The sequence below is a fragment of the Bombus bifarius genome, unplaced genomic scaffold (genome assembly GCF_011952205.1).
Source record: "Bombus bifarius isolate JDL3187 unplaced genomic scaffold, Bbif_JDL3187 scf7180000008000, whole genome shotgun sequence".
NCBI classification, from domain to species: Eukaryota; Metazoa; Arthropoda; class Insecta; order Hymenoptera; family Apidae; genus Bombus; species Bombus bifarius.
In genome coordinates, this window is record NW_022884379.1 from 1,096,880 (window position 1) to 1,108,905 (window position 12,026).

The following is a 12,026-nucleotide window of genomic DNA, read 5'->3' on the forward strand; positions in this document are numbered from 1 at the left end:
TTGTCGACTGACAACGTGTATCTTTATAAATCGTAAATTTGCTTCCCGATAGAAAATGCGACTTATCGTGTCCTCCCCCTTCACTTGCGTGTGCGACGCATTTAAGCGCACTAGTTGCGTGACATGTTACGTTATTTTCTGATTACAAGAGAAATAATCACTGAAAATAATTCTGAGTAATCGAGTGGAACAAATTCATTATACATGTATGTATATATATATATATATATATATATATATATATATATATATATATATTCGATGTAATTAACTTTTTATTCGTTCGTCATTCTTCATACTATTAAGTTTTAATTGGCAGAATGATTGCTAAACTCGCGTCATACATAGCTGAACCAAGTATTCCACCTGTTCGTTTGTTCCGAGTATAGATTGATCTTCATGGGTTATGTAATGCACGTGCCGCGGCCTCTCCATTGAGAGTCAAACGTGAAACATTAAAATGCACTTGTTTCAACAATTCTAGGAAGCTTTTCCGGCTAATAAGACTCAATTGCTACATAATAATGATCGCGAAAAACATTAATACACTATTATATTATTACACTGTCACACTGTCGACTATAAATATTTCAATTTCCAGAGCAATCTGATCTGAGGATATATATTTTTATTATATTTCAGTTAGTTTTGGTATGGTTGCTTAAAAGACAAGATCGTTAAAGTTAATAGAGAGCATTATTTGAGAATTCTACAAGTACCTTTTATATATTTGTAATAATGTGAAAATGTCCAAATACTTGTTAACAATAGTGAATAAAGACACGCAGGTAAAAATCGCGAGTAACAAAATGAGAAATTCGGCCCCGACTATTCGTTATCAGCTCTGTTACTCTCTCGTAACTGTTATGTCATTGCCGCTGATATTGTTATCATTCTGTTTATAATAAGCCGAGAACAATTAAAAATTCAAGGAAAAAGCACGTGTATCTTTCCGCGATTTATCACGTTCATCCGACATAGTATTATTTTATAAATAATCGCTCCTTCGAATTCATCATGCAACGAAGCGGATACCAACGTTGCACAGCACCACCGAAATCGTTCGCGTGACTCTAGTGCATTTCATTTGACTCTCGTGTTTATCCTCTGTATGCTTATCGTTCTCCAACATTCTGCAATTGCCATACTTTCTCGCGAACTTCACGTGAAAAACTCGCTCAAGTTTATAAGATACGTTAAATGTATTATAATACATATGTTGAATTATTTAAAATATGAAAAATATCGAATGAAAGATTGTGTTCGAGGACAACTACGGCTAGCTTTCGAAATATCGGCTTTAGGTTCGGAACAGTGACGTTGGAACGAAGAAAAGAAATATGGCACGCGGTCATGTCTGGTTATAGCGAACAACGAAAAACCCACGAGTTCGGGGATATCACAGGCGAGTCGACTTTTTCCCCTGCTGACTCATCGACCATATTGCGATTGACCTCTTAATGGCACCGTTCCTAGGCCATCGAAACGGCGAATGCGTATTAAAGTTTTTTCCCTGAGCCGAATGAAAGGTAAATTTGTTCCGCGTTAATGAACACAACCGCGAATAAAAACAAGGTAACAAAGAGAGAAAATTAAATTTTTATCTCGTACTATCTGCTTCTAAGATATGAAAGCGAGGATGTTTTTGACAGTTTGAAAAAGTAATGCAATGCTGACTCTTTTTCTCCTATACTTACTTTTAATGCCATTGTTAAAACTTCTAGAACAAATGCATACCAACTTTTATCTATTCTCGAGTATGACACATTAAGAATGGATTCTTATTGTGATTCAATGGATCGATTTTGTCTAGGAATCGACTATCACCGTTTCGAGAAAGACATTTAAAAAACCATTAGCGAGCTAACTCTGCTCTTCGTTGATACTTTTAATTCCCACCCTTTTTGAAAAATTCGTGCAGCTGTTAACGGATAGCCACCACCGCAACTAACGAACAGTTCTATGCATTAAACCGTCCCAATTTTATCTTATCTTTATCTCAAATCTTGCGAGTGATTGTAGATTGAGAATATAGATTATACAAAAAGAAATCGATTCTTTTAAAATTCTAAACTAAATAATCCTTTCAAATTAATTTAACTTCATCTTCGAGCTAGCAACGTTGAAATTTAATTAATTGGCCAACTGGTACTGCAATTTTGTAACCATCGGGGTTTAGACTTCAAACTAATAGCATTGGTACATGCAATTGAAAAAACTACCGACACATTTCGATATTTGCTTCATGTCATATTAATCAACGTAATCATTATTCACATACTGTACATATATGTAACCAGCTCTACACAAAAGATACTATACCGAGCCGACCCACTTCCTTCGACTAAAAATCGACACTTTACTATCAACTTGTAAGCATCCTAATCATTAGCTATTGCAAAATTTCCTATTGCAACCGACAAAATACATATTACGTAACGACGTAATACTCGATCGCGTTTGTTCAATGGGATGTTAAAAACTGGTCCTCTATCCGCTTACTTTCACTTCAACTCGACAATGATAAGATGCAATGCAGTAAAATATTAAATAAGGAAGAAATTCATCAAATCTTAACTTACACCGTTATGATTTTCAATCCGCCGCTTATGCGTCAGTGATATGTATTGACATTTGCGGTTACAGAGTAGAGAGACGAAATACGATTACAAGAAATCATTTAAACATTTACGTTGCAACAAAAAGTGAGTAAATACCAAAAAACCTAATTACCGGGAAACGTTCTTAATTTACAACCGGTATAACACGGATTTATATAACACAAAACCGCGCGTTATATACAATATGTAAAACGAGGGTCTACCGAACACGAAAGCAGAATCTCAGTTTGCCATTTGCTCGCTTTCTCTACTCTAACTGTTGCTCTTTCGGCCGTGTTTCTGTCAGTAGCCTCCAGCTTCACGACGATTAACTAATTTTCCTCAGAAAACGATGCTCGAACACCGACCCAGTTTCGGTTTCGATTCGTCAACACGAAGACACCAATTCCGTGCTCGGTGCACGTTTGCAATGAGAGCCAACGGCAGATCGTTATCCGTTGTATAAAAGAATCAGGTCAAAGTTGCTCACGAGGCTCATTGACACGGGTCAAAGTCTTGTTGCGTCTACAAACGAGCCATATATATTCGTTGTAAGCTAGCCAAGGCTCCCTTCTTCAGGAACAGGAAGCAAAAGGGAAGACTCGATGAGAAAAACGGGACATTACGGGATTAGCTGTAGCCTCTTTCTGGCGATCCGCTAAATTGCCGCTGGAAAAAGGGGTCTGTCTCCTCGCGGTTCATGACGCTTTACGGCCCTGTTAACGCAGCCACGGATACGATAAAACGATCTCCAAGACTAGGCAAGAAAGGCTATAAGCTTGTTCATGGCTGCTGTTTAATCGTCCATCGTTGGTATAAATATTCGTACAGACGTAGATTAATTTCATCGCGTCGATAAGCGATTCTCCCAGTTTTCTTTGAGATGCTTCAAGAAGTTACTTGGAAATTGGCTATTTAGAGATTAATGGAAGAATAAATCTTAAGGCAGTTCTGACTGAAGTTGCTGGAGGTTTATAATCGCAGGAATGTTTTTTGCACTGTATTGAGATTTTAGAAGTTTGCTATGAAATACTCGTCGAGTTTTTTGTAGAAAATAACGTAAATCCCGTACGACGAGTAAAGTTATAGTTGTAGCTCCGATATAATTTAATCTATTCTAGCTCGTGGCGCTATATTATAATAAAATAAATTACAGCTATACTAAAGATATAATATACACGAATAAACGAATTGAAATAATTCCAAAATAATTAAATTTAATCAAGTATGTGCTATTTATTCTCCTTTTAAGTGTGCACAGATGCTAAACGTTAAAAATCCATTAAGTCAAACACATTTTTCGCCTCTAGTGAATGTGTTTTTTTTTATATACGTTATTTTACATATCAACTTATCAATTAATTATATTCTCATTAAATAACGACCTGAAGCATTCAAGAACTACTGAATGAATGTCAAAGCATTCGTTGGAGGAAAGGAAAAAATCGACGAGTTGAATGACGCTGAGAGGCGCATAACCGATGCGTTTCGTTGCGAAAATCGAAAGTGCGACCGATAAGAGTGAACTTGATCGTTACTTCATCAGCGACTAGTGGAAACGGTCAATGCGAGGTGCATCGGAAACGGGTACGAGTGGTTTGCGGTCGCATTACCGGTACGCGCCTCGAGGAACGTGAATTACCGCATGAAACCCGAGGCTAGCTGTATAAGACGGACAAATAGGAAAGAAGCTCCGCTGGGAAAGAATCGATTTCACAGCGCCTGAAAGAGGCGGAGATGTTAATGGACGAAATATAACCTTCCTAACCAGCTATTCTTTAACTTACGCCTACACAATATCATTTTCTTCATTCAATATTCTTTATCTTCAATTATTGGCTAATCTTAAAATGTCCAAAAGTTTGCTCATATCAAATTATCTCCTCTTTCAATGAACTACGGTCATTGTTTCATTAAGCAGAAAAATTCTTACTTTGTAATCACGATTATGAAGACTTACGAATATTTGAGAATCAAAAATTTGTGATTAACACAATTCGAGTTTCGCATACAGTGACTACCATCCCTACATTTTTGTTTAATATATTTCGTGTCATAAATTATTGTGTATATTGGACTTGTATAATGTGGTTTATTACGTTTGTGGAAACTTAAAGATTTCTTGTTTTTTTTAAAGACGTAGTTCGTCGATTCTTCGATGCACATCGTTGTTATTCCCCTGAATCGAGCGCGTCGATATTCTCACTAGTCGGCCGTCTAGACGCGCGACGTTCTTGGAATCGGACCACCGTTGTTTTTCTCCAGCTGGATCTCGCGTCTGGACGTCTCTGTTCCGCGTTTTCAACGCGTCGCATCGCGTTGACGCGCGTTTCAACGTCCGTTCGTTCACCAGCTAAGCGATGTGTAAGCGCTAACCGTGCAATCTCCGTACCGTTACGTCGTTAAACTCGTATCGTGCATTCGCTTCATTATTACGCCTCTGGATCGTATGTTTCGTCAATCACGAGGTCAGACTATGATTCTATTATATCTGAGTTCCCATCAAACGGATATAGCACAAAATACATTTTCTCAAAACCGACGTTCGAACGTCACGCAATCCTCTATCTGCTTTTACTACAACTCTTGGAATTGTACCACTCTCTGATAGAGTCTTTCTCCGCTAACTTTTCATGGAAAGACTTTCAGTGGTCAACCTTTCAGCGATTTGAGTATCGACTATAAAGTGTATCCTATCGGAACAGTGTTGTTCCAAAGATATCTTAAGATCGTCGAAAGTTTGCTAAGAAAGTTATTTTCTCTTTCAACTAATCTCATTGTGTTTTTTTAACCCATTAAGAATCAACATCGTATCGACCGCAACATTTTATTTTCAAATTTTTGAGTCCTCGTTTCACTTATTTCAATCGTTATTCGTTATTATAACGATATGATAAAGTTTCACACCATCGGATCCCGGTTAAACATTACCGTTCATCAGATGAGGTAGCCCTGATCAACATCCACGTTTCAATCACGCTCCGCTGCATTCGGTAAACGCTCACCATCAACGGACCGTAGTCATATCGTGGTCGTGATTAGAACGCGACTACAAGTCGAATGCATTGCTGCGATATATCAAAATACGTCCATAAGGTACAACTGTACTTACATGTAAGTACAGTTGATAGAGAAGATATAGTGAGACCAAGAATCGAAGCACTTAAGTGATACCGAGTGATCTAGCGACATCTAATTGAAAGATCATATGCGACCTGGATCTTAGATCGCACGAAGATATTTGAACGCGCAACGAAGGTGATGAAAAATAGTCAAACGAGTTACTGACGTTCTCCATTGTGTTTCTATACGGTACTGCAAGGCTGGCTCGTACAAAGAATCGAGGTTGCCTGGGTGTCGCGCGAGTATCGCTATCTTCACGCTGATATCATCTGACTCATTTTTTCTCTCTGTACTCGCGAACGCTCGCCGATAAGGATCATTTATTAGCCGCGTCCTTCCGGCACGATTCTCGTTTAACGAAGCCAGCCCACTCTCTTTTTTGCCACGTTTTCTTCGTGAGACATTTCTTTTCGGTCACGCGAGTAATATTAACTTTCAGCTACGTATCAAATACTCTTAGAAGTTGAATTTTTCTCAAATTAAACGCGACAATAGTTTGTTGAAAAGTCTCTGATCATTTTGTGATGGTAATAAAATTATGAAGGTAAAGGCAAGAAAAATCTTTATCTTACAACTAGTTTGTAAAGTAAGTTTTTATCAAACGGACGGACAATGTTAGACAGGAAATGAAAAAAGCTGAGCGGATAGCGGTGAGTTAAGAAAATTCACAGGTGAAGAAGCTCGTCACTCACCGGAACCGTAGTCTATGCTTGGCGTGGGTGGATGGTGGCTCTCAATAGCGGCCTTGCTGAACAAATAGATCGGATTCGTGTCGGTTCCGGCCGAGTAGGAACACACACGCGCGTTTGGTTCCAGGCTTTCGCCTCCACTCATCAGGAGCACCTGGTGCGCAGAGACCACGCCGCATTCTCTCTCGATCGCTTCCTTCAGCTGGGAGACACTGCGCAAAAAAAAGCAGAAAAGTCAAATAATTATGGTGATTGTAGGCCTAGGAATTATAGCCTCTTTCGGGAAAGTGCAAAATAAGAACAAATAGAATTGCTGAATTCATAGCAAAATGAGATTCAGCAATTCTAGCAGAGCAAATTTTAAAATTTTAAATGGCAGAAATTTCTTATTTTAAAAATGCTAAAATTAAATAATTTGACGATCTCAATTAAAAAATTTTGAAATATCTAAGTTTTGAATATTTTCATTTTTCCAAGTTTGAAATATACAATTTTTGAAATCTTAAAAGCTTGTGAAATTTCAATCTTTGGAAAATTGAAGTCTCAACCCTCTGGAAATTTTTAAAGTTTTAAAACATTTAATTTTCCTGACAGTTCAAATTTTAAAAAGTCAATATTCGGAAGAACCTAAAAATTCTTAATAAAAATCATCGAACTCCGGAAATATCGAAAGCTCAGAGGTTCGATAGCACAGAAATCCAAACGTTTTAATATTTAAACGATGCGTTTATACCGATATGATCAAGCATAATTCTGAGAATGCTTAAACATTTAACATCTAAAAGGTGATCTCGGTACACGATAAGTTTTATGATAAACCGGAGCAGTTGTATAGCTTCAGTGTCGTCGATGCCGTGATTAAGGTCAAGATTATCTTGTACCCGTATCAGGGAGGCGAGGTACTCTTAGGAGAGCTAACAAAAGTCAGTGTAATTGGGGAAACTTGGAAGACTTCTGCGTAGCCGAACTGATATCTAGCACGAGATCACGCCTTCGGTCTAGGAAACGTTGGAAGACACTATTAGCCTCCTGTCGGCTCTTGCACGACCTGGTTCTCGCAAGGCGTTCACACAGCGTGGTAGTAATTGCCGGATGATGCGTTTCTGTAATTCACGTGGAAAGCGACTAGAGTAAGGAGCTTGATTGAAGAAGAAAAAGAAACCAGCTCTTATGGACAGTTAATCGAGCCCCTACTTTCGATCTCAAAGATAACCACTCTCTTTGCTATCAGTTTTTATTCGAACGCAAACAACGACGAATAAACGATTAATTTGCGATGCTCAAGACGAAAGGCTCGTGCGTAATCCGATTGGCCTAAAGAGGATAAAAGTGCAAGCTACGACCGTGGCAATTATGTCAAGGCAATATTCATCGAGACAACCGATAAAATATCCAGTAGATTTTCAAACATAGAAAAAAAGGAACCAAGAACGAAATTAAAGCCACTCTATCATTATTCACGTGTGGTCATTAATTGTAAATAGCGGAGGATGAGTTCGAAGATAAAAATTTCACGAGTCCCTCGATTTAAATTCTGTATCATTTAAATATTACATGAGACCAGCTTTTATAATTAATATGACGCGATGCGCCTCACGTCGTCCCCGCCTTGGACAAAGAGTTCTCCTTATCCGTTATTTAACCTTGCCAAGGGTGTTAATGACGACTCGCCTGTGCTCACGACCACCGTTCCAATTCCTTTTACGCGCAATTTATGGCCACCGCGTGTTGTTCAAGACGAGTCAGTCGCTTGAGAATCTTTCAAGAATAGTCTGATAAAATACGCGCCGTCTACCACGACAACGTGCCTCTGTCGCGACAACGATGCAATTTCAAACCAGATAAAACGGACCTTGAACCGTGCAAATAACACAAACACGCGGGCATTACAAAGGTTACGTCGAATTTCGTAATCGTCGAATTATCGAATGCTACGTATTCCACAACCTGTCACGATCCGAAGATTCTGGATTGAATAAATGCAGCAAAGATGTAAAAATGCTTGTAAAAAATAATGTACTTATAATGTTTTGTAGAAAATTTATAAAAATTCAGCCTTGTCCATAACGCCTCAGTTCACCCACCGGGGATGAAATTAACTATAAATAAAGTTGATCGCGACACGAAAATTGAACGATAAACGTCTGGGCGACCGCGAATGAAACTAATTAAAAAGACTCGATTATCCGTCGACGAGACACGGCTGATAAATTTGTTTGCACATTGCTGGCAATCGCGGTGGCCCTAGACGCGCGATATTTATCATGGTTCCGGTGGACGGATTTTTGCCGAACCGTTTAACGATCCATCGTCTAAACCGGGAATAAATCGCAATTACGTCGCACCGTATTTACTCTTTGGGGCTTTAGCGGTACACTTTGTAATTACGCGCGGGCGAGAATAAAAGTTACGGAGCAAAGGCGCCACGCTGAATCGACACACAACGTTAATTGCCTCGACAAATGGGGTCGTTGACCGCCGCAACCACGTTATCTTATACACAAATATTAGAGGTACTTATTTGCGAGGCGGGCACCTTTTCGCGCGTTGACTCGTTAAAGCTATTCCTTTCTGTGTAACGCTAGAAGAGAGCTAGGCTGACAATGAGTTGGTCGTACGAAAGTATGTTACATATACATACATAGAATGCTATAGATGTTTCAACTTCTATTGTAAAGCGATTCGAAGGTATTTTAATTCCAATCGTTTCGAACGTGATTCGACGATTTTCGTATTTACATTCTATTTACTATCCTTACTAGCGTACTAGGTACAACAAATAATATTTAAAAAAAAAGGAATTCATTCGATTCTTGCGTATTTAGCTGTCAGATGTATCGCTATGTTACTATCTACTTTCAGAAGTAACTGTATATTCAGAAACGATTAAAATGTTTCATAACGCATCACTACACGTGCGGCACATATATGTATCTAGACGTATATTTGTGTGTGTCGATATGTGCGTGCACTAATTGCGAAGGGAGATCTGAAAAAGTGGTTCGAGAGCTTCGGGGAACGCACAAGTTGCGGAAGTGGGCGAGAAAGGGTTGATGGGACCGCGTATAAGCGCTGACAGAGGGTCACGATTCTGCCTGACTCACGATGTACTAAATTCCACGATATGTATTTACTATTTACTCCGTTTGAAAACCAAATAATTACAAGCAAAACATACAGACGTCTAAATGAATTCAACGATTTGCTCGATTTCTAAAGTCGATCGCTAGCGTTAAGCAATAGGTAAATAAAGGATCGCGTGCAAACTTGGAAGAGATCGGATTGAATAGTCATCTTAAGACCTGAATTCGTCGGACTTTCTTTTCACCATGGTTAGATAAAATGCGCTTAGCTTACTCATCCGAGGGTACGTGAAGCGTAACGCGGTTTAATCGGAATAATGGATGTTGTATAGGCCGTGTGTAGCATTGGAAAACTGCATGTTCCTCATCGGTGATAGGCCTGAGCGCACGCTTACCAGTTTTATTTTCCTAATTCACGTTAACCTCGTTCTGCTACCAACTTTTCCTCGATGTTCGTGCTGTTAACACTGTTTCCGTTCTAGGGAACAAACCTCGCGTTAAATCAAGTCGAAACGAAAGTTCTGCTCATTTGCCTGTTAATGTTCAGCGAGACGGATTTGTGTAAAGGAAAAGCAAGCGATCAACGATTGTAACCTCCCTATTTACGCTTCATCTCTTTCCACTCTCACATTTCGAGCTACCTCTCTGTTTATATTGTTCTCTGGTTCGTATTTTTAACTCTTTGAAACTGGATTTTTCTTCATATATACAAAGAAGCAGATGTTATTGGTTGCTGTTTTTCATTTGGATAAAAAGAGTAAGGAGTAGTAACTGAAATGTAATTTCAAAATTTAGAGAATTTATAAAATAGTTCTTGTAACATATACACCACAAACATGTAGGTTATATAACTTCCGAATCACATGATAGTATAGAGTGTTAACTGATACTCAGATCTAGCAGATTTCTACAAAAGCAAATACAGCGACTAATTAAGCGAACAAGGAACAATTAAATACTTAGATAATATATTAGATTACATTTCATACGCATTCCGTTCGTAACAATGTACTTGAATCGGTATCGCTGTTGATAAAATTACGAGTAACGTTACTCGAACAGGTCAGAACGGCCTATGATAGTATCCTACTTCTTTATCGAAAAAGGTGAGGTTCGACTCGAAACGCTTTACGGCCTAACCCAACTGTATAACGTTCGTCGATAATCCTTTGCATCGTTTGGCAAATGTTTACGAGACGTTCTCGGGGAAACTCGTAATAAAATACAGATACGACATTACTACGGAACATTGCAATTCACGTTGAAACACGCATTACATTCACCGTTCTCCCGATCGAACGGCCAATCGAATCAATGGGATTAACCCCCTTTGCACTTTGTGACTGCCATATTTCAACTAGCTCTAACTTCCTGTAACCCTTATTCTCCATATTAAATCAATAAAAAAACAAATAATTTCGATATAACAAAAAAAAAAAAAAAGAAAGGAGATAATAGGTTTATAATTTGCTCTCGATCTTGTTACAGCCTTCGAATTTGTATATTTCAATTCTTTCTCGTGTCAAAATAAAAGACCAATTTGCTTCTCAAACAAAATATTAAATAGCAGTGAAAAGCAAACTTTATTCTCGACACAGTGATTTATAACTGTCGAAAATTCATAAAAGAAGCTCTCGTAACTGCTCACTAGAGATTCAGAAAAGCTGGTAGACGACACGAAGCGCAAACAACGACTGGCAAATGTTCCAAACGAAGTTTCGCAAGAGTCACAGTCGTAGCGTGGACCGCAAAAGTAGACCGAGCCTCGAGAAGCGTTTGAAGCTGATTCGTTCCAAGGGATGCACCAAGCGTTCGCATTAAAGACTTGGCCGAGTTTACCCGTGGGTCAGACTCGTGTGTGACACGAGCCAATGGTCGCCCACGCTCGACACGCCGATTTCATTACTATTTTCGTAGCCACCTGCACTTGTCCGCGCATCGCAGATCTCACGTTCCTGCTCGCTCAAGTCAAAGAAAAGCCTTTCGAGCACGGCCTCTATGTGCCCACGTTTGTCCGCGATAGACAAACGGTTTTGCAATTTGTTCACCTTCGAGGGATCCTTGACACTTCTCCATAGCGTGGCGTGGCGTGTTCGCGATACTCGCGCTTGCTACGAGTTGCTAAACGACAAACGACGAGCAATCGCGTGGACGACCATCGATAAACAAAAGGCTTGTGTTGAAACCTTTTGTTGCTGACTCTTCACGTTATTTGCTTTTTTCTTTTTATTCGATTTTTTTTTTCACGCGTAGACATTATTTAGATAAATGTCGCAATATATTAATGAAGCAAAGATATCGATCTAGAACTGATTTCGAAAAGAAGAATAGATACGTCAAATAAATAATAATATTTATTATAAATTGATACGAAAGTCTGATTGATTCATTCAGATAAAATAAAATCATAATAAACCTTCTAGAATAATGAATTTAATCTATAAAAAGATGTGAGTCTATCTCCTGAGTGCATAGATCTATTATCGGAAATGCTAAACATCTTGAAATATAGTATTAACATATTGATTATT

At 38.7% G+C, this 12,026-nt stretch overlaps 1 protein-coding gene across 2 annotated transcripts in view; it reads right to left on the reverse strand.

Moving 5' to 3' along the window:
- LOC117206232 (RB1-inducible coiled-coil protein 1) overlaps positions 1 to 12,026 on the reverse strand; it is a 55,471-nt gene that overhangs the window by 39,730 nt on the left and 3,715 nt on the right. For both annotated transcript variants that reach the window (XM_033445382.1, XM_033445383.1), the window contains exon 2: positions 6,416 to 6,624. In XM_033445382.1, coding sequence (XP_033301273.1) covers positions 6,416 to 6,624 — 209 coding nt within the window. The remainder of the gene's footprint in view (positions 1 to 6,415; positions 6,625 to 12,026) is intronic.